Source organism: Anolis sagrei, chromosome 3 (assembly GCF_037176765.1).
Source record: "Anolis sagrei isolate rAnoSag1 chromosome 3, rAnoSag1.mat, whole genome shotgun sequence".
Taxonomy (NCBI): domain Eukaryota; kingdom Metazoa; phylum Chordata; class Lepidosauria; order Squamata; family Dactyloidae; genus Anolis; species Anolis sagrei.
In genome coordinates this window covers 207,698,851-207,722,818 of record NC_090023.1, presented here as the reverse complement: position 1 = coordinate 207,722,818, position 23,968 = coordinate 207,698,851, and the positions used below count along the sequence as shown (strand labels likewise).

The 23,968-nt window shown below is 36.7% G+C and overlaps 1 protein-coding gene across 28 annotated transcripts in view; it reads left to right on the top strand.

The window, feature by feature from the left end:
• Positions 1–23,614, top strand: part of TCF7L2 (transcription factor 7 like 2) — a 228,378-nt gene extending 204,764 nt beyond the window's left edge. For 2 of the 28 annotated variants that reach the window (XM_060768428.2, XM_060768421.2), the window contains 7 exons: positions 3,064–3,204; positions 4,178–4,337; positions 6,004–6,123; positions 12,496–12,544; positions 13,160–13,210; positions 14,349–14,421; positions 21,415–23,614. In XM_060768428.2, the coding sequence (XP_060624411.2) occupies positions 3,064–3,204; positions 4,178–4,337; positions 6,004–6,123; positions 12,496–12,544; positions 13,160–13,210; positions 14,349–14,421; positions 21,415–21,856 (1,036 nt within the window). In that variant the 3' untranslated portion in view covers positions 21,857–23,614. Of the gene's footprint in view, positions 1–3,063; positions 3,205–4,177; positions 4,338–6,003; positions 6,124–12,495; positions 12,545–13,159; positions 13,211–14,348; positions 14,422–15,015; positions 15,090–16,082; positions 16,109–21,414 lie in introns of those variants that run through there. The other 26 variants (XM_060768430.2, XM_060768425.2, XM_067465828.1 and 23 more) reach the window with 25 other exon arrangements.
• The last annotated feature ends 354 nt before the right edge of the window (positions 23,615–23,968 follow it).

Sequence of the window (23,968 nt, the reverse complement as noted above, 5' to 3'; positions counted from 1 at the left end):
GCAAACCTTTTGTTTTACAATAGAACATAAAATTAAATTCTGTAACAGCTGGATCAAGATCCCAGTGTAAGTTGATAAAATAAATTGGAATATTTCACCCTCCCTAGTTAGATGCAGGAAGTTCTGTGTACTTTTCCTCATTGCATTCCACTTAAATGTAACTTGCCACTCAATTACAGGCATTTCAGTAGACATGACTTTTTGTTAGTGTAATATCTGTATTTTATTCCTAGCATTCATTACACTGTTTTTAGATTGTTATTTATGTTATTCAATGACAAAGTATATATCCATAAGTATTGCTATTTTTAAATATGAGACCATCTCATGATTCAGGGTTTGTGTAAAAAAGATTCTGTGCTGGAAAAAATTATCTACTGGGGAAAATGTTGGCTGTCATGTTATCTCTGTGATGTGAGAACTTTCCATTTTGTTCAACATTGGAAGATGCTCCTTCATACAAACATTATAAATATGATCAAGACACCTGATGCTTTACTACATCAAAAGCATTGTAAAATTCGTCCTGACAATGACATTTCAACAAGGCAGGAGTTCATTAGTAAACACATTTTTGAGACAATAGCACCTCTGGTTTCTCACTCCCCTTTTTCCTTCTCAACACAAAATCAAATTAAAGCCAATTCAATCATTTTCTTTCCCTGCTGCTACTCCAGTTCTGGGGGGCTTTGGTGTCAATTGACCACCACATGTTTTGCTTGGTGACAATTTGCAATCTTGTGTTGAGAGTGAATACAACTGGCATATATATTTATCTACTAGGCTTTTTAAAAACAAAGCCAAGAAGAATGTCCCCTGGATCAAAAGTGTACATTTTTCCAGCAGAGACATTCTTATTTAGATTTCTTGGTGGCCCTTTTATTTTAGCTTCTTGCCTGCGCTCTGAGTCTTTGCACTCAGTTCAAGTATTGTTCTAATATAAATACTGCTGAAAGAATGCAGTCAGCCAGGGGTTAAAAAGCCTGTTGCAAATTTTACCCCATTCTTCATAGCTAACATACAAAACAGACTTCAAGAATGCTTAACTCTATTAAACAAGGGTCCAAAATTACAATAAAGTAGCACCCTGTCATCTGGAACACTAGGATTGGTAGAACTCAGGAGCAGGGCTCTGTTTTCCTTTCCTTTACCCTTTCACTTTCCCATCTAATTCTCCTGCCCCCATCCCATTTTCTCCCATACCTATTATAGGCTGTAGACCTGGAAAATGTGTTTTAAAATTAAACACATCTGTAAACAAACTTTTCAACCTGGGATAAGGGGTACCAAAAGAACCAAGAAATACGCTGTACTCATAGAACCTCACCTTGGGGTGGGAATCATGGATCCTTCCAGATTTTTTTTTTACCATAGGTTATGCCATGTAGGACTGCTGAGACTTGAAGTCCAGCAAATATCTCAAGGGCTGCAACATTTTTGCCACTTGTGCAGGGGTAGGACTCTGCTCCCTTTCACTGGTCTGACCCTTTCATTGGTTTGAATTTCCTATTATGTGAAAGGATAGCATTTAATAGAAAGAAAGGAAAATATGGATACTATTAGAACTCATATGTTTTATACCATTTAATCAGACTTGGCGAAGAAAGGCTAAATCCCTAAAAACTCCCAGCAGGGTGGATGTGCTACAAATTAGTGCTAGAAATTATCCTTGTCATGGCCAAACCTTTTGGTGGAATTGTGGCTGTGTTTCTGAGTTGGAGGAAATTTGTTTCTGGCGAAATTCACCTCCTTTCTCACCCAGCTCTTTCTCCACTCACATCCTTTTTTTTTGGGGGGGGGGGGGTATTTATCTGGCAGATTTTTAGCCAGCACACTATTGGTAGATCACTGCCAACATTTTTCTGAGATCATCCTTTCTGCCAGCAGAAACTGATTCTGCCTGTTCCGAGTCCCACCCCCTACTTGCTCTTTTTCTTTCCATAAGGAATATGAACTGCCTCTCCTAGAAATGCCTATGAGTGGCAGTTTACCCTCTGAATATGTTGCATTTGCTGCCAACCCACACCACCATTCCCCCTACACATCTGCATTCACATATATACCTGGTTTTTTTTAGAGTAAAGGCTCTTTTGAAATCATAGAAGATGAATATTTTTACTGTTACTCTGTGTCAAGCCATTTGTATTTGTGATTAGTTCAGATTAAAAATTGTGTTTAATGTTTAGTATCTATGAATTCAATTCATCCATGGCTTGAAAAATATTCCCCAAAAATTAATAATTCCCAAAGTAAACCTTGATTGTACCATTTATGTAAGGAATATCATTTTGCTGTGCCTTTGTTTATAATGGGAAGTGAACATCTACAAGCATGCCACTTTCCCTCTAAACCTTTCCTACTTTTCCTCTCTATCATTTTCCCTCTCTTAATTTCTGCCAACTAATATCCAGAGTCCCTGTAGATCAAGTCCCGTGCAATATACTTAAAGTGGGTAGGCACACACATTTTATGATAATGAACCTCTTTTTTAATGATCTTTTCCATCCTAACCCCACTTTTAATCCTAATACCATCAAATTAATTTAAAGTTTGATTTTCTATACCTTGATGAAATATTATAAGCCACAGGTTGAAATGTAAAGAGAATATAGTTAATAAGATGAAGAACTGCACATAAATGGTAGTGACACCAATGTTTTATTTAACTGATAAAGCTTAACTGATAAAGCTTAGGAACTAAACATCCACTCAGTCATATTTAAGGTTCAAATCAGAGATTGGTTTTTCACAATTTGCTATGAGCAATGATATGCTTTACTTTTAGGTAGATGTCTTAAAATGTTCATTGTATTCAACATGTCCATGAACCAAACTGTTGTATTTAAAGAGGGGTTTAGAAATTCTAAAGTATTGTCCTAGCATTACCAACAAATGAATTATTGATTAAAAAAAAGAAGAAGTGTGTTGTTTAATTTATCACTAATTATTGCTGTGAGCCTTTGTATGCTTGTCTAGATTATATGAGATTATTATATGGCTGTTATTATATGTGTGTACACACCCCTCCCCATTCATTTATTTTTATTCTGACGATTTACACAGTTTTCTCTCCTCTAGGTTCCCTCCACACATGGTCCCTCCACATCATAGTTTACATACGACTGGGATTCCTCATCCAGCCATAGTCACCCCAACAGTCAAACAAGAATCTTCCCAGAATGATGTTGGCTCACTCCACAGCTCGTAAGTTCATTTTTCTTTTTTAATTTCAAAACTAACTTTAAAATATTAATTTAACATTTGTTAGCCTGTTTTGCATTCATATTTATGACCGCAGATTCAGAATATCAGAATCTTTCAGCTATCAGGACAGATCATCTAACTATTTCCTGTCCTTACTGGGCAGATAGGTTAATATTCAAAGGGGGATGTCTGCTGATGGACTTGTTTCCACCAGGGAAATGGATTGAGGGTAGTTTGTGCAACTATGCACCCACAAATAGTGTGAAAGATATTTCACACTATTAGCCACTATTAGCAAGTATTAGCCTGACTTGTGGAACCTGGTCCAGCAGGTTCATCTGTAGCCAGGTTTCAAGATCTCCTACGGGATGCAGGGAGGATAGGAGGGAAAGAAACATTTGTTATGTCAGAATTACAATGCCAGTAGCATTGGATTTAAGTTACTGAATAGAATCTAATACCTTCTGCATGCTTAACTGCAGAAAAAGAGTTCTGTGTGGTGGGTGTTTTAGAATTGCTTTTATCAGGACTTTCTCTTAGATTATGGCCTCCAATTCTTCTGCATGATTTTATACTAAATGCATTTTGAAGAATACCACTTCTTCCAGAAAAATATCTTTCACACTATTTAATGATCATAATGTAAAATTAAGTATTTGTGTATTTGTGGTTTGATGACAACAAAGTTTACAGCCACTGAATCAGACTTGGGAATCGTTACAAAACAGTTCCCCAAAACTGAGGTTGCAGTTCATATCTGCAATCCTGATGCTTCCAATGAGACTTACAAATAAGCATTTCCTGAAAGAACCCATGTAATGACTCACTACTGCATTGATCCAGGGAGCTATATCTCAAACCAACAATTCAGATTTCAACATTTGTAACATGTCTAGGACTAAGTGCATGGTAGAGGTTGAAATGTTCTCAGTGTTGTACAAGTACCTTTTGTCTGTTCCTGTCAACCATCCAGAAAACATCAGGACTCCAAAAAAGAAGAGGAGAAAAAGAAGCCACACATAAAGAAACCTCTTAACGCATTTATGTTGTATATGAAGGAAATGAGAGCAAAAGTTGTAGCAGAATGCACATTGAAAGAGAGCGCAGCCATCAATCAAATTCTCGGTCGAAGGGTAGGTAACTAATCAGGGAATGTCTGTGCAAGCTTATGTGAATACTAGGCCTGGGTAACAACGGAAAGATTTGTTTCTAAAATCGATTCGTTTTTTGGGGGGTTTTGCGTTTCGTTATTTAAAATAATTACAAAATTTTCCTTTAAAAAAGTTCGATATTTACGAAATTCCGTAAATGTGAAAAAAATTACAAAACAATAACGAATCAATTTCCGAAACAATAACAAATCGATTCGTTAATGGCGGACGCGACTGTGCAATACGCTAAAAAACCTCCAAATGGGACAGGGGGAACTTCTGAAGCTTAATTAAACCAAAAACAACTATAAAAACCCTTAGAAAACCAAAAACAACTATAAAACTTGCCCCAGACATGCGGAAATAATAACGAAATGACCTCAAAATGATAACGAAACGAATACAATAACGAAATACAAAACATTTACGAAACTATTTAAAAATTCGTTTTTTTAAAAAATTGCTCCAGACTGGTTCGTTATCGTTTTGTAATTGAAAAATTAACGAATTTTTTAACGAATTACGAATTAACGAAACGAAACCGCCCAGCCCTAGTGAATACATCTAAAATGAAAGGACACAGTACACAAATGTTACCTTAGTTGTGAGGAAAGTATTAGCCTGACTTGTGGAACTTTTGAACTAGGAGTAGTACCAGTTTTTTGCTGTAGCAGGCTGGGCTTTGAAACTTTCTTGTTTCAACCAAAATGAATAGTGGGATGTGGATAAAGGTTTTACCTGTGTGATTGTCTACAGTATAATTGTATAGTACATCATCAGAAAGTGCTAAAAGGTATATTTCTCTATTTTCCTTGCATTTGGTGTCTTTGCCTATGACCTGCCTCTCAATAACATAGTCTTACTCCTTAGCCATGCCCCGATGGTTTCTTGTATTGATTGATTTATTTAAATTATCTCTCCTCTGAGACATATCTCAACTATCCCAGCATATTGATTTTCTCAATCTGGCATCTCTAGGTGACCTGGCCTACAACTCCCAACATCCTAGACAAATGTGTTTTGGGTGATGCAGCACACCTGGAGGGCATCAGCTTGAGGAACACAAACACATTTTTGAACTCTGAATATAGGAATAATTTACACAAAAAACAATAAAATCTGTTGCTGAAGATAATTTAGCCATTCTGTAAACATTTGAATGAAGTTTGAGTTGCATAGGTCATTCTATGCATTTGGGAAATGATAGTTTCTTTTTGGAGGGTTGGAGCGGGTGAATACTGTGCTACATTCTACACACCATGAGTTTGTGTCTTTTGATTTATATATTTTGCTGTAAGAGGGAGGTACACCAGAGTTACAAAAATTTACAAGTAAATAAAAGGCAAATTTAAGGTGTAATCTACATTATTGTCATTTCCTTCATGCATATTGTTTAAGGGTGTACCCTCTTAGAAGTGCTATAGCTTTCCCTTTTCAGAAATGAAATGTTAAGGTGTATATAATTGAGTATTGCCCTTGTTAATTTGGGTGGAGCAGAGTTGTTAATAATAAGTAAGTTGACTATCATTATTATAACTCCTATAATTGGTTTTACTTTTCTGAAATCGGAATATAAATACAGTTCATATACACCTTATATGACTGACCTGCTGTTTTGCTTTTGGTTTTGTTTTCTTTCTCTCTTTAGTGGCATGCATTATCCAGGGAAGAGCAAGCTAAATATTATGAACTAGCCAGAAAGGAACGACAGCTCCACATGCAGCTTTACCCCGGCTGGTCCGCACGGGATAACTATGTAGGTGGCTATGTAGGTGGAATTTTTTTCAGTAGTAGAGCTTGTAGACAAGTACTGCTGTAATCTGCTGAAGTACACCCACACACGGAAGACAAGCACTACCAATCCGGTAATTCTAGCGGATGTTTTGGTTTTTTCACCAACTGAATTGGATACAATTGGCACTGATTCATTTGAGATGTATCACTAGAGCTTGTGTGAGAGCAAAAGTCTTGCAGTGTGTCTCCATCAGGACACCAGCTTTTGCATAGTTTACCAAAAAGAAAAAAAGAAAAGAAAAAAGAGATCCCTCTCTATTCTTATTCTCATCTGCTTCCCCAACCCTCCAAATTAGTGCCTTGTTGTAAACCTGTGTGAGAGTATAGTGGAAAGTGGAAGAATGGCTTACCCTGGCTTCAGAGAAGGACTGGCAAAGACTTGCTCTCAAGTGGGGCTAAATAAATTATTCCACCCTCTACTCTTTGATATTTTACGTTGTTGCACTATTGTCTGTCACAATTTTTTAAAGAATGCTGCTAATTGATGGTCTCTTTTCACTATACCTTGGGATAGCTATCTGTTTATCTCGTCATGTCATATATCCAGTTGCAGTGATTCATCCCTTTGAGAGATTCTGAAGTTGGATACTCTGGTTTTAGAGATTAGTGTCCCTGACAAGAGAGCAAGAGAGTGTTGTGTGTAAGAACAGGCCTCCGCGTACACAAAATATCTTTGACAGTCTACATGGATGAATTCAAAACAAACATGCATGTCACCAGGTTCATCTGAGCAGTCTTGAAATAGCTGGGTGCATCTTTTGATATGAAGGCAAAGCAGACCTGCATGTGAAATCACCACCTGAAATGCATGACTTCTTGCCTATATCCATAGCTGCATCGGGAATCAAACTATGTATACATTAAATAGATGTGGTACTTGGAGAAGGAATTTGGAAATGTCACTTCTTGAACTACAGTTTCTAGACCACCGATCACCATGGTTAGACAGCAGGATTGGAAAATTGAGGTCTAAAAAGGTATATTTTTCCAATTTTCAAGTGGCATGCACCTATCACTGAGAAGATGCATTCCAGGATTAAATATTTTGTACTTGGCATAAATAAACAAACTCCATAGGTCTTACCAAAGACAGTTAAATGATTACAAGTCATGTACACTTAAGTCAGAACCCATACTACACATGACTGAGGTAGCAACTCCTTTGCTTTCTGAGTGTACACAACCTTTGTTTCAGCCACAACATTATTAAAATGTTATGCGTAAAATTGTCTCCTGGCAATCAGTATAAAGTGACTAAGAAACAAAAATTAATCTCTTGTTTCTCTTAAGATATATCATGATGTATGTATATCAAAATACAGGAATTCCAACGCCCCCTCCCCCCAAAAAAATCCAAAACATTTCTAATTCCAGGCATGGAGGTTAAGGGATATTCAAGTTGTACAAACATAGCTATGATAAGATGATGAGGGCATCAACCACTCATTCATAAATTTTGCTTGCCTGTTTGTAACACAAATAATTAACATTTGCATAAAGTAATTAATTCTAAAATGCATCAACATTAAAATTCAAACTTGCATAAATACAGAAATGATAATAACATAAAAGGGAGGACATATACAATGTCTCCATATATCAGAGCTATCAGTTTGAGGTTTAAATTGAAATGACTTCCAAGTGTTCAGAAAAGTTAGTACAAGTAGACTTTGATGAGTCTCCTGGGCAGCTAGTCCTTCAGAGAGTAGTAATCAAGAGAGAGCTATTTTATGTCTTTCAGGCTGACCAGATGCAAAGGAAATCCTTTACGAATGATGTAGGAGAGGAAATTTCAGGAGGTGCTGCTCTTTTCAAGCTTACATAAGAAGACGCACCTCTGAAATTCTTTCTTCTGTACAGTCACAATAGGCACAGAATCCCTAACCTTCTTTTGCATTGGGTCATTCTATTATATCTTTTCATTCTTACTTCCCATACTGCTAAGTCTCTATTATTTAGAGATAAAATTAGATACATAAATTTATCAATTCTTTTGGGTTGTACTCTCTTGGTTTCTCCCCTTTAATATGTTTAAAATGTTTTCATGAGTGGATAATTGCATTCTTTTTCTCAATTCTATTGTTACGGAACTTAGGGTTAGATAAAAATGTTGCTATGGACAGAGGCAGAGGAATGTGTTATCGAGCAACATATATCATTTCATTCCTGAAGTCAAATGAAGTTGAAGTGTTGATTAAAAATCTGCTACGGTATCAAATACTTTACCATATCTTTTCTTTTCTTCTTCCTCCTCCTCCTCCTCCTCCTCCTCCTCCTCCTCCTCCTCCTCCTCCTTAATTTCTTTTAATCCAACTGCCTTCAATTTCTTTCTTTGATTGAAACCTTTATTTTAGTATCCAAGAGTTATCTCTTTCTATTGTTGTCCTCAACCAATTCACCGCCCACAACTGGTGGCTGAAATGGGCTGGAATAAGGCCATCAGACCACAGGGCCAATTCATTCATGTTACTCCGCAGGCTAATTTTCTCTGGGGAGTTCACAAGGGAGTAGTATTGGGATGTGCCATAATGCTTAAAAGATTTTCAGGAAAGGCTTTCTCTCTGCTTTAGTGTGACTGTGTCACTGACAGATGGGCATGTATGGTGTCTTAAATGTTTAGGACCTTTACATTTGTCCTCAGCATGTGAGCACTGAAAATCCCTTTCTTCTCAAGCTAAAAGGACAGGATAAGAAAGATGATGCATACCCAGCAGCTTGAGGCTCTATCCCCACCTGACCTTCAGGGGGAACCTTACTTTAGTAGGAGAGCTCAATAGCTGTGGATCACACAAGCGCATCATCTACAAGGACTTTACTTTTCTCTCCATACAGTCGGAATTCTTGGAGTTTTCTCCTTTCCACAGGCTTTCTTTGGACAACAGCATTCCTAGGAGTATGTAGAACTGTGGGTAAGGGGAATGGGATGCATATTAAAAATAGAAGACCCTTTGCATCTCCTTCTGTTTTACCGCACACATAAAGACATTTGTGATACCTTAATGATGCACTGAAATCTTTTATGTGCAATTCTGATTTTTTTCTTTTTAACAAGTCTGGGAAAATTATGTATTTACAAATGAAGTATTTGAAATGGGCTTCACTCTAAAAAATTCAAACATTAAATTTTGCATTTTTATTTTACAGTCTAAAATCTGTCAGCCAGTAAGAAACTGAATACTGGAATGCATCATAAAATATGATATACTATACATAGTTAAAATTGTTGGTTTTAGGACAAAAAACACAAAACAAAATGTTTATTTTAATTTCACTTCAAGATTTAATTTCACTTCAATGTCATCCAAGGTTAACATCCAGTATACTTGCTCATTGGTGTCTGATTTTTTAAATTGCTGTTTTATACTCCCAGAAATTAATAAAAGGAAAACTAACGACTTGTTAGGGTTTAGAAGCTTCTAAAATATCTTAACAGTGCTGACATATGAGGGCATGTCTTTAGGCAACTAGCTAAAATAGGAAATCAGCCCTAGAATACAAAATTGTTTGTGTTTTTCTTTCTTACAGTTGGCAAAAGTAAATATACCATAAGAATACAAGAAACCCAACTAGGCTGGTGTTGTCAAATGTGACTAGCAATGGCTTTGATGGGGTTTCAGACTGGATTCTTTCATACCTCTACCTCAAGATACATAGTATTAATTAAGTCTGACCCTGCTGGTTTTTGAGTTTCTCTTCATAGTATTTCTTCTTCTAAATACTCTTTCACATGGAAACCTTGAGGGTTTCTTTGAACCTGCTCGTTTTTCTTTGTGTTGCCACTTTGGCTGCATAAGCACAATGTTCTGGAAACAAAGGAATGCACTGTGGGACCTTGCATACGTGAATTCTGCATATTTTCTAGTGAAATCTATGCATCTTTTCCAGGATGTCAGAATGTCAATGTAAACAAAATGCCTTTATCCCTTTTCAGTATTAGCACAGTTGCCTACTTTTTTACCCAAAAGTAAAAACAAATGGAAGAAAATGAACCTCAAATATTTTTGCCATACAGTTATTTTATCATACTTAAGACAATGTTATATGGCTTTCCTTCCCTGCAAACTCTAATTATTTGATAGGGAATGAATTTGGGGCAATATAAATGTATTTGTGCTTGTTTTTCTGGGTAAAAAAGCTCTTGATTTTTCCACTCCCACTTCTGGAATAATGCATTCAATTATACTTATCTATCCTCAATTCCTTCTGCCAAAAGACTGTTTGCCTTGATGAAATACATTGTTTTTCAATATGTTATGCATGGCATAAATTTCAGGTTTGTTAAGTGTGATAAATAATCCTGTTTCATATTTTACATCATAAACCTCTAAGTGTTTTACTAGCATTTGTAAACAGAAATCCAAAATGTAGCTCCTTATTTATGCAACCGTCTGTGTTGCATGATCCCTTTCTTTGAAATTATTAGTTAGTGCAAGAACCCCTGAGAAATCAGTCATTTCTGGTGGTTGGGTACAGAAGTGTAACCGAGACACCAGCTCCATTCTGCAAAGCACTTTATGTGAGGTAGAGATGAATTGGGGCCTTAACTCGGGTGGGTAATTATTCAGTTGCTGTAGTATTGCCACCAAATTCCCAGCAAGTGCATTAAATCTTAACAAAACAAGCAGACACAAACACAGCCTTCCTTCTATCACCAGAGGTTCTCCTGAACAAGACTTTACTTGTCACATCCCAAACGGCAGGGTAGCAGTTTACAGCCAGAATGAGCAAGGAGGAACAAGTTCAAAGGCCTTATTCCTGGAGACTTGCAGGAACTGCATCTTCAAAAAGAGCATTCACATCTCCCCTTCTTACTGGTACATTCCAGGGAACATAAACATCATAGTGGACATGCTGAGTTGAAACCCAAAATGAATAGTTGAAGTGGGAACTAGACCAGGCTGCTGGAGAGAAGACATCACAGATCTAGGAAAGCCCCCCCCCCCCTCCATCTTCTTTAGGATTATAGCCCAATCTTCACTAAATTCTGAGAACATGGTTTCTGTTTACACTTGGATGAACAGAATATCTGGTGTCTGTTACTCCCCTGGCAAGTTCCATTTTAAAAAAACCCTTAACTTGAGACAAAAGGTGTGAGTGACCACCATGCTGTTTCTAGTCTGTCAACCCAGAAATGATAAAGCCAGAAGAAGCCAAGGAGGTCTTTAATGTTAGCTGGTTTTTGTTAGTTCTGTTGTTTCAGGGAAGAGGAAAGAATAACGGTTGTTTTTACATTTATACTTTTGTCTTTTTTTTCTTGATGGTAACACAAAAAAGGAAAGATTTCTAGACAAACACACATTGTTGAAGCCCTTTCCTCTCCTTGTATTTTTGGTGGACCTTAGAACTGGTTTCTGTTTAATACAAATACACATTTTTAATACTTCCTTTTCATGCCATTTTAATAGAGAATTTCACTGCTATTTTTATTTAAAATTAATACATTTTAATCATTTCTTTATAAGTGTCACAGAAAGTATTTAAAAGATTTTTTTTAAAAAAAAATGAAATATGAGGGAAGGTAAAAATTATAGATTCATCCATCCAGACTAACAGTGTTAAGCTTTCATTTAAATTTGAATCCCTGAGTATCAGCCATGTTTATAATGCTGAATTACAGTTGTCATTTATCTTTTTTTCTGGTAGACATCTCATCTTTAAAAAAAAACGGCAGATACCACATGGTCCTTTCTTCGCTTATACAATTGGTCCATACTAAAAGTTGAAATAATCTTCCACAAGAAACATATAAATTAAACACAAAGAACTTAAGAATTTTTAAAAAATCTAACGTGGGCCAAAAGCAAAAACAGATAAGCAATCTTCCGGTTTTCTGACAACTGTTCTAGCTAGGAACTGTCCATATAACATGTACCTTACAGCATGGCTTCTGTATCTTTCCTCTGCCTCGTTCTTCCATTTTTACCAGAGGAACATAAGTAGGAATAGTATTAAAACAGACATTTTTAGATTTAAAAAAGTCCAGCACTTCCTATTTGTATGCATGTATAGTCAACTAGAAATATCAATATTAGATTAAAAAGTTTGGTTAGGATGTTTCTGTTTCTTATTGTCACTGCCTCATGAATCCCGACTTTTATATTTTCCTCTCTGTATATGATGTCTGTTATGGTACTGAGATGCTGAAGGATCCCAATGACTTGGTGTGAAATAGTAGGAAGCTGTGCTATTCTATCTGTGGAAAGTATTATATCGCCACACACTCGTAATTTCGTTTTTTAAAAGATGTGCCCAGTTCTAGTAAGTTTTGCCGAACAGTCTTTCCTCCTTGTCTCCTTTTGAAAGAAGGTTTTGTAACTATCCTTTCATGTCTTTCTGTTTCATTCAGGGCAAGAAGAAGAAGAGGAAAAGGGACAAGCAGCCAGGAGAGACCAATGGTAAGTAAAATGTTTTATTTATTCTGTAGTGGAACAAAGGAGGCCTTGGCTTCCTACAATTCTTTATTAAGGAGAAAGGTGATTTATTTAAGAATAAATCCCTAACCTTTGCTTGCATAGGGCCACTACTGTGCCCGGCATTTGCCTGTTGGATTTTAAATACACTAAGTTCAATTTCTTATTTGTTTGTCTGTTAAAATTAGTTACCAAATAAATGCATGAAAAACATACTATAATGGTAGTCATGTTGGTCCTTAATAATTCCTAAGTAATTCACCGTAGAGCCATAGTTTGTTAATGCCTATGCCATTTTTTATCAAGGGTGTTTGCTGTGTGAGTGTGTATGTGTGAGTGTCCCAGCATGTGTGTGAATTTGATAATACTTTGAGATGGGTCTGTGTGTTCTGGTGCATGCCTTTACAGTGGTAAATTGCAGCCATATATATAAATATATATATATATATATATATAAATATTTAAATTAAGGAGGTTTGCCATTTTCTCTAGAAAATTAGAAATACTGCATAGGCAATATCATAGTCAATTTTGAAAGAGAAAAAAACCCTGATTAATTTTTTCTTTGAAGCCTTTGTATAATTTGTTCTTTTTTTTCAGAACACAGCGAATGTTTCCTAAATCCTTGCCTTTCACTTCCTCCGATTACAGGTGCTAATGTCATTTTCAGCCGTTTAAAATACTTTTGTAAACTGCTTTTAGTTTTTTTTATCCTGCCATTTTAGATTTTATTAACATTTAAATGCTGACATTAAAAATAATCCTACCATTCACACGTGTGCAGCATACATCTGTATCTATATATTCATAATGTTCTTTGGCTAGTACCTTTTTTTTGGTTTTGTTTATGATTTGTTATTCATTGCAATTGCAATTAAACAATAATGCAGTAAAAAATAACTCAGTTGTACTAACTGTGCAAATTGAATATGCAGTATTTCTTTAAAGAGACTGATACAAACTGGAAGAAACTTAATGAACCTCCTTAATCTAATGGCATTTTATGCGGCACTCACTAAGTCTTTTCATGCCAGCATGCAATCACATTTTTAAAAAGACAACAACTCTTGTTTTGCATATCTACTCAGACATACCCATGGCTATTCACCTGCTTTACTTGCATACTGCTTGCTTTCCATGCTTTTGATCATTTTATTTCTGGCTGAAACTAACATATCCATTTGCTATCTGCTTATTCTGAGCCAATTATTCTTTTTTTTTTTTAATTAAAAAATGAATGGAATGTTTATTCCAAAAGCTGCATTATCCTCAATATAGTTTTCTTTCACTTTTTATTTTAAGTCTGTAGAAAAGCATGTTTGAGGTCTCCATACTGAGCTTCTTCCCTTCCTTTTCCCCTTTCCCTTTAAAGAACCAAGTATCCATTCCAGCAATGCAGTCCACCAAGCCTTGTTCCCACACAAGCCTGTTTAGGACTTGTGTAGGAACAGTTGATCACTTGCACCTTCAATAACTCTTGAATCAATTACAACTTCCTCTATTGTACTTTTTTGGGGGGACGGACAAAGAGACAGTCCTTTACAAAGGGATACTGCAGCTTTAATTGCAACAGCTGATTTCAAAAGTTTGATAGATATGGTAATCACTACTTTGAAAATTAAACAATCAAGTTGATATTTTGCAGTTAATAATGAGGTCATTGATTTTATTTCCTTTTTATTTTTATTTATTTTTATTTTTTCCTCTTTCTCCTTTTTTCCTTCTCTCTCTCTCTCTCTTTCTCCACTTTCTCTCTTTTTCTGCTCGCTTCTTTCTTGACCTCATTCAGACCTGAGCGCTCCTAAGAAATGCCGAGCGCGCTTTGGCCTTGATCAACAGAATAACTGGTGCGGTCCCTGCAGGTGTGTATAGTCTTCCCCCCGACTTGCTATGGCTGGTTTTGCAGCTGGTTTATTTGGTACTCCCCCTGCCCCTCCCTCTTCTCCTGCTTTGTTGCTTTGTAGCTCTGTGTTGTGCTCTGGAAGACACAAGGGAGTGGGACGCTGCTGTGAATGATCATCTCTTTCTTTTTAAAGGATTTTGCTCTTCTCCCTCCCTTCCCACTCATTTTTGTTTCCTCCACCCACCTCCTCACTGCCGCTAGCTGGAAAAATTCCCACTGTAAGACAGTATCAGCCTAGGCCTGCACACAAACTCACCTTCTCTGGAAAGTTACATATATACCTATTTTTTTATATAAAACATTGCCAAAGTGCCTTTTGATATCACAACGCCGAGGTCTGCAGAGAAGACACAGGACTGAGTTGAGGGAATGCACAGCAGGCTTAGACATTGTAGGTGTGTGTTGCCTGGCAGAGATTGTCTTTCTTTCATGCCCTTAGGTCTGAGAGATTGCCAATGAACCGAATGAAACATTAGCTGTAGCTAAGATTTCACATCCAACTGAGCTCTATCCACCATTGTGTTGTATTTTTGTGTTTACCTTGTGCTAACAGATGCAAATACTCCAAAGAAGTGTCGGGCATTGTTCGGGCTTGACCAACAGAGTTTATGGTGCAAACCATGCAGGTATACTACCCGTTAGGCCTTTGGGAAAACTAAAAGCATTCTGTCATCTTAGTGTTACATGTGTGGATTATTTTTAACCACTTCCCCTCCTTCCACCTCCTGACCTCCTTGCTTCTACATTACGTGCTAATAAATTTTTATCTTAAAAGTTCTTTGCTAATCCAATGCAAATTCCTTTCTTCCTTAATCAGCAATCTCTCTTTTGATAGTAGAACTGGGAATCATTACACATACACACACCACTGAGTTATTCTTAGTCTAAAGTTATTTAAAGTGGGGTTTTTCACAAGTTAGTATGTGTATTCCTGCAATAATCACAGAGTTTGAAAGCAGTGACCTTACTTCTTTGGCATTTTACTGTGACAAGACAGGATAGAAATGAGACTTTTACAGCTCATAATCTGGAGCCTATCACAGTATAGCTGTTTTCTGGCTCCTTTAGAATGGAAATTATGGCTATAAGAATCAACTAGTTATGAACGATGGCAGGATAACCACCAGGACACTCCATTTAGATCCAGAGCATTATATACTTAAGCCTATCCACTTACTCACTCTCTCTCTCACACACACACATACACACAAAGAGAAATTAATTCAATTTTGTGTACTTCCACAAACTTATCTTATTCCTACAAAAATAAAAATCTGTATTTGGCAGATTTGCAAGGCACTTGAAGGAACTCTTAACAGTGATACACTCATTACTGATCTGTTAAATTCTCATCTCCTCGATGAGTAATTTATGATTTTTATCCAAATGGTAGGCCATTGTTCTGCATTGCTCAAAGTATGGCTTTATCTTAGCGGACACCTAAGCATTTGATACACCTCATGTTCTACTGCAGATTTAGGTGAAACCTAAAACTTCATGAAAAAAATATATGTAGGCAATTGTTTCCTGTGAAGAGAAACAAACTCTCTCGCTTTCTTTTTGCATACCTTTTCCCTTAATATGGTTAAATTTGTTGTTTCTCTGTTCTGATCCAAGCAGTCTTTGAATTTGGAATATTATGATGGTAGGTATTTCAATCCAACACACACTCTTTTCTGTATGTAGTGCTTCCCTCCTCACCTTTCCCTCTGGTTCACATCCATACTATGTGCTTCATTCCTTTTTGTTTTTTAGAATGTAGAGCAGTTATTCATATTATGCATGCTGATCCTATTAGTTTTGTGATGCTAAGCTATACACTTGGGTTGAAAATGTATTTTACATCAAATTGTTAGATAAAGTTCATGCATTGTCCTTCAAGGGCAGCATTCCCTGTGACTTCCCATCAGATGCATGCGTTTCACACTGTGATTTGTATGACAAGAGGTCCTAAATAGTACCTATAGAAAATTATCCAATATCAAGAAGATTTAAGGAGAACAATAATCCGAGCAGTTAGACTATATAAGCTTTAAGAATGAGAAGATGCACTGTTATGTCCTAGACTTTGTGTAGTTAGGGTTATCCATTGAGTACTCCATGTTATTTATTGGTAGCCATCATTATTAATGTTAGAATAATGGGTTAATGTAAAAGGTGAACATTAAAGTCTTAGGAAGCAGAATGGCATATTTGCCCTATCATGTAGATTCACTTGTAAACATTTGACTCACTATCAAAACACAGAAAATAGGGCAATATGATTGGTAAGGTGGAATACTGTAGGAAAAAAGAAATCACACACTACAGGTGGATTGGTTTATTATGTAGCCATGTGCTAGACTTTAGCAGGGCTGTTGATGACAGACTTACAAAGGTCATTCATTCATAGCTGTTGCCACAAGTCAAAGTTGACTTGGTGGCAGATAACATCAACGGCCCTCTTTCTTACAGCATACACACTAATAAAGGCTATGGCAGATGCCTTCTTTTGAACACCTCATCTGTTCGCTGCCATAAGTTCAATATGACTGGGATACATAAACTGCAGCTCTGCTTCAAACTAAGAATAGGGAAGATACAAGAGCCATCTCCATGTAACCTGGTATTGGAAAAAGTTGAACCAAATAGGATTCCTTTGGATTCGAATTTGGCTTCAAGCCTCCCTACCTATCCCTATTCTAAACCTATTCCAGCATCATTTCTTAACCACCTACTGGAACAAATGGTTTAATTCATAAAAGGTAGCATTTGCTGTTTAAAATCAGATTTGATAAAGATTTTCTATTTGATCTATAATATTTGTGACACTTTCCCTTAAACAATTCTTACATTTTCAACAATAAAGAACGGAATTATTTCTTGTCCTCACATTTTAGCCTTCCGTTTATTTTCACATGCTTTATTAAATGTAGGATCTCAACTGAAAAGGAATCAAGCCAAGAGCTTGAAACATAATACACAAGTTAATCCAATAAGAATTGGATTTTGTAAATAGTACAACAAGGCAGTAACACAGGTGTCATTATCACTATTAACAGCTTTGCATTCCAAATATGTATTAATCTCTGGAGATGTGTGATTTCATGGTCCATATTTCATGGGAATATGAAGACATGAGCATCTTGAACATAGAATTCAGTACTTTAGGGTAGTGTGCAGCTATTGCACTCCAAAGTTTCTCAGACTTCTCCCCCAAAGTTCCTTTTTTAATGAATGAAAAATCACTCACAAAAGGTCCCAAACACTACATGGAGTTGTGGTATGTATTAAGCTACCATTTTCCCCAAAATTTACAATTTCAAAAATCACCCTCTGCTGTGGGAAGAATTCTAAAAGTTTAAACCAGAAGGGACTGGATTTCATTTTCAGCTACTTTTTGCTTGAAAATTCATTAGTGTAGCTCACTATGAGAGTTGCTAGAGTTGTCCATCCTTCCTAAATTTAGCTGGACTTTTAATTCTTAACACTGGGTTTTCTGAAGTTGTTACTGCTCCTTCTACAATTAGACCAATCACTATACAGAAACTACAAAGTGTCGTCAGCAATTTCAGACCCACCCTCAAACTCATTAAATCATTTTTAACATAAGGTTAAAAAGTATTTAGCAAGCATTTACCACTACACTCAGAGGCACTTTATTTGTGTCTTTACAAATGCTCCTGTGTTAAATGTTTTGCTCACAATCTACCAATTCTGAAGTGAGGGAAATGCAGGTTGGTGTTCTCAAGGGCTTACCCAGAACTGTGTTAACATTTTGCAGCCATTTTTGCTCTATTTAAGCAGATCTTGGCTATTGTAAAACACCCTGAGATTAGATCTCCACTTTTATATATTTTTAAAATAAGGTAGTTTCTTATCTTTAAGGCTGTGAGAAATGGGCTTGGTGATAAGACCAAGTATCAAGTCCTAGGATCCTAGCTAGCTAACTGTCCCTTGTCCCATAACTAAGATGACAGTGAAAACTAAGCATCTCTCATAGATCTTGACTTTTCTTGGCTACCTGCTTATTTTCTATCAACGAAAACACTCACTACCTTTGAGATCTGGTGCATTTGCCCAGCAATAAGTCTATCCCTAGTCTATTACACTGGGGTGCACAATAATAACAGGCACGTCTTAAGACACATCAGTTCTTGTTGATTTCACTGCATAAAAACCGATTTGCTTCAATGACATTGAATTAGAGATTCTTATTTTGCAAGGACTTGTAGAAAGGAATGAAGCAACCAAGCCAACATTCTTGCAATAAATATGCCTTGATCAAGCTACATTGTGTGGTAGTGTGTTCTGCCTTTTCTTGGCCTAACATTGCAATGCAATCCTTAGCTTGTCAAGAAGAGCAAGGGGCAGGGAGGTGGAGGAAACTGAATCCGAGCACTGTTCCCAGTCCAATCAAGAGTCAAATTCATAGTGCAGAAATGTGTAGCTTTTGTTGGCTTCCTATGGGCTTCCCATTGTGGTTATGCCTATAGTTACCAAGTCTTTTAGCAAGAGATGTATCTGTGCAGTTGGATTTGGAGGAGGGGGGTTGCATCTAGATGTTGTGTCCATTGAACCATCAAGTGTATGCATGCACACACATTGCTCCCTCTACCTTCTGTGCTGCATGGCCTGGCAGAGCTTCCTACCAGCAGCATGGTGACTTATTCACGAAGTCTCTGTGACATTGACTGGTAGAGCTTTCTGTACCATTTTTAAAACCCTGCTTTGTTCAGCCAGGGGCAGAAGTATTTTGCATGCCAGATGTTGAATGTCTTCATATAATGGGATCCCCCTCAATATTAGCACCATTCTGTTAATATAATCTTGCTCATTTCCCATGGGTTGCTAAAAAAATGCTGCTTTGAACTGTTGATACGGTAACATTGCCTCCTTTCTGCCTGATGGGATTAATTAACGAGTAAGGCATAAAGAACATGAAATAGTTTGGGCCAGTGGATTACATTAATTTCTTGCTAATAGATTTCCAATTTTTAGTACTGAGGAATAGGAGACTTTCTAGCAAGGTTCTGTTTAGAGCCCACCAAATTACTGTTGGGTTTTTTCTTCACCTTTTAACTTACCTTAATAAAGCATGATTTGCTATTGCCTGCTATCTTGCACTTCCTCCTTTCTATTACTTTCTGCTCTTTGTTCCTATCATTTTCTGCTCTGTGCTTTTGTTGCTTTAATTCTGAAGGTTTTTAAGTGCATGGCTATCTTAGTTTCTAGCATGTATTGATCAGCAGGCTACAGTGGTAAAAAAAATTCTCCATTGCCCTAATAATTGACTCTTCTGTGTGAAATTTTGGTCATAAGCTTCGTCTTCCTTTTGAAGGGGAGAAATGTTAAGCCCTTACTTACAGAGGTTATATGTAGAAAAGCTTGCAGGGATTCCTAACACTGCAGAAGATAGCATCTTCTCAATGTGAGTGATGAGGAAGCTGTCCAATGCCAAGTCAAACCATGGATTCTTTCCAGGGTTTTAGATGGGAATGTGTTAGGGACAGACCCTGAGTATCTGAAGATGCAATTCCAGAAGGCTGGACATATGCAGAAATTAATCAAGTTGAAAGGAGATAGTTAAATAACTTATGGTGGGTGTGCTGCACTTTTAAAGTGGGCATATTGTTTTCCCTTGGATTTGTTTCCCTTGGATTAGTGGGAACTCTTGAACCACATATACAATTTGTTGATATTGTTGTTTTATTTGCTTTTGTATGGTATTATAACAGAAAATGCTCTCAGGTGACCTTTCTAATTCTAGATATGGGTCAGTCTAGAGCCATTGCCTTCTGTACTGTAGTCTTACAGCAGTGTGGTTGAGCTTCAAACTCATGGTCCACTTCCACTGGCTACTTGAGCTTCCATACCTTTCACCTTTTTGCAAACCTTAACTCAATTTCACTTAACACATTTGCTGTTGCAAGAGTCCTAGCTAAACTGTGTTACATTGATGTGGATGTTTTGGGCAGAAATATCTGCATTTGCTTTGGACCATTTTTCCCTTAAAATCATTTTGCTATTGAACCTCTGCTGTACAAGATGGTGCATGCTTAAGATTTTTATACTACTATGGGAGGTGTATTCTATGCATTAGGTGCAATTGATAGGTGTTCTGCTTTATGCAAGTTTGATATGCGGGGGTTGATTGTGGATTGTTTTAATAGAATTGATTTTTAAATGAAATTCTCATTGTTTTATGAAGATACATGTTGTTTGTGCACTGCATCTAACCAAGTGTTGAATTTTAACTGAAGTTACAGGAATGAATTCAGACAACATTCCTATATAAATTAAAATAGGCAGTTCCTTTTCCCACTCCCATCCTTTAAAAAAACAAACAAACCCCGATGTGTGGTAATCCACAACCTGCAGGTTATACAACCAGTTATTCTTGTTAATTTTGGGTGATATTTCTGTTCATCTTCCTTTTTCTTGATTCCCCACTTTTATTCTTCCTGTTACTTTCTCTTCTCTTTTGTGTGTGAATTGATTTACTTTTTTTCTCCATATGGTGTGGTTCTAAACAGAAACAAGCAAGAGTGGTAGGTCATCGGCTGCAGCTTATTGCAAAGGTGGAATTCCATCCAAGGCAGGCAGAGTGTCATTCCAGGGAGGCTCCTGAGTCAGTCTTTCAGATTATTTGGTATATGTTAAATGTTCAGGGGGTGATGAGAATATAAAATATCACATGGTAAATTTAGGGTGGGAAGGAATTAATTGTTGTTTTTCTAAAAAACTCACAAATGAGTATATCATCAAATGTGTCTAGTTAGGGGAAGAGAGGGTGATTCCTCAAAGATATGCTATCTACAGTTAACCAGCACCATCATTTTAAGCACATTGGGTGTGGTCAAAGAGAGCCCAGCATAGTTTCTGGTGACTCGGGGGTTTATTTTGTTTGTTTGTTTTTTTCCAATAGCATTTCTGCCCCTCTATTCACAGATGACTCTCTCCCTGTTTCTAGGAGAAAAAAAAAGTGCGTTCGCTACATACAAGGTGAAGGCAGCTGCGTCAGCCCACCCTCTTCAGATGGAAGCCTACTAGACTCTCCTCCGTCTTCTCCTAACATGCTAGCCTCCCCCACAAGAGACTCAAAATCACAGACTGAACAAACCCAACCTCTCTCACTCACATTGAAACCCGACCCGCTGGCACACCTCCCACTGATGCCGCCCGCATCCTCCTCCTCCGTAGTTCTGACTGAAAGCTCCACTAGCAAACCGAGGGGGCTGCCTGCTAGTAATTGCCAGAACGGGGCACTGGACCATCAGTCTGCCACTTTACAGCAGTCAGCACCGTCCTCCTCTTCGTTAGTACAACCGTCAACATCCTCTTTGCATTCCCATAATTCTTTGGCTGGGACACAGCCCCAACCCCTTTCACTTGTAACCAAGTCTTTAGAATAGCTTTAGCCTCTTGTAGACCTCCTTATTTTTATTTTGCGTGTGTATGTGTGTCAAGAGTTTTTCCCCCTTTTGTTTGTATTTTTTTAAACAAATTGTGCCATATGGCTGGCTACATTAGTTGATGTCTATCGAGTTCATTGGTCAATATTTGACCCATTGTTATTTCATTTTTTTTCCTTTTTAAATATGTAGATCAAGAAAAAAGCCTCATGATTCTGCCAAAATTTTTATCAACAGCTGTTTAAAGTCTTTGTAGCGTTTAAAATATTATATATATATATATAAATATATATATACACAACTGTTATGTAGTTCCAATAGCTTAGTTTCAAAGACTGATTTTAAAAATGAAAAAAGAAGCAATTTTGAAGCAGCCCTTGCTGAAGGCGTTGGTTCTTTATTATTTGTATTAAATACGAGCTTGCGAACCAATCATTTTACATCTGGTTTTTAAAACATTTTAAGGGCACAATGAATGCAGTGCCGCTATTTTTTTTCTTTCCTTTTTTTTCTTTGTGTGATATAACTTTTCTTGTGATGTTCCTTGTTATTGTTTAAATGTACAGAAACAAAGGGTTAAAATGTGTTAATATACCTTGTTCCATGGTGTTGTTCTTTTCTGGGGGAGGGAATGCTACTCAACAATTAAAAAGTATCACAACGCTATTGGACCAGTAGTATTTATTGCTTTAGAGATTGCTTGTTGTACTTGTACGTTGTCCCTTTTTTAAAAAATGTTTTCCTTTCCCCCCACTCCCCTTGAAACGTTGTGTAAAGTTTTTCCCCTCCTTAGTGTAAGCATCATATATATAACAACTCATTTGTACAAGGTTTTTAAGTTTATATAAAAAAGTGTATATATATATTTTTGTTGGCTTCTTTTGTTTGTTTTAATTTCTTTTATTATTATTTTTCTTGTCACATCGTTGCCACCAAATGGACATTTGCAGATGGATCAATAGTGTAAAAAAATGCTTTAAAAGCCATTACATGAAATAAGACTTGAAAATTTAGCATGGGACTTTTTCGCAATGCTGTTGGAAGAGCAGCAGTGTCTCCATTCAGAACTGCAATGATTTCCCCCGACACTTGTAGGCTGTGAGCAAAACTTTTTATGTGCCAAAATTCTCAGTGATTTTCTCTTTTCCCAACAACTTTTTTATGATGTATTTTTTTTTGTTCATCCTGTTTTGCTGTGATGTTACATAGGTAGATATGTATGTAGTTTTTAATGTCACCTATTACAGACGTGTTTGGTAGCAGATTGTCCAGAAAGCATATAAAAATGAAGAGGTATAAACCCTAAAGGGCCAAATTCTGTATATTAGATTATTCATAAAAGGAAAAAAGTCAGACTGCCACTTTTATGTAAACTTACTACATACAGGTAGGTAGCAAACTTTAAAAAAAACCTAGGCATGTTGATGTTGCAAAACTTTTTTAAAAAGATAAAATGCTGTATAAAGCTGAAAAAATGTTCATCTGTTCATCCAGTGCCATTGTAGTTGACATGAAGCGATTGTAAAACTGTCTCCAGTTTTCTTCTCTGGTTTATTAAGATGCTAACTATGACATTTTTTTGTGAATCCTTTGAATGTTTCCTAACAGTTGTGATGTTACTGTTCCGTTTTATTGCTCTTATTCCAATTTTTCATTTCTAATGGTTTGGAAGCCATTTTTTGTAATGAATAAATGTCCATGCTGTACAGTATCTGTAGCATGCAGTTCTGGATTAATAAAAGCAACTTAGTATGTGCAGATGAAGACTTGCAGCTCATTTACCTGTAGGGTTTATTTAATTTTCCCTAATCCCTAGTGCAGGTGGTGTTCAACATGGCATGTTTTACATCTGTCTCAGTAGAATTGCTGCTTAGAATAATCACTTATCAATTAGAACATAAACTGCCAGGTGTAGAGTAAGACCCACAGTATCAATGATGTATGACCAAATTCCCATTGATTTAATGGACCTACTTTAGTTGGAACCAACAAATTGATTTAGGCCAGTCAGTTGGGTTAATTGTTCAGTGGTAAATACCTGCCTAACCCTGAAGATATTTTGAAATATTTCAAATCTGAATGGTGTGAAACAAAACAAAGACCAATAGGCTG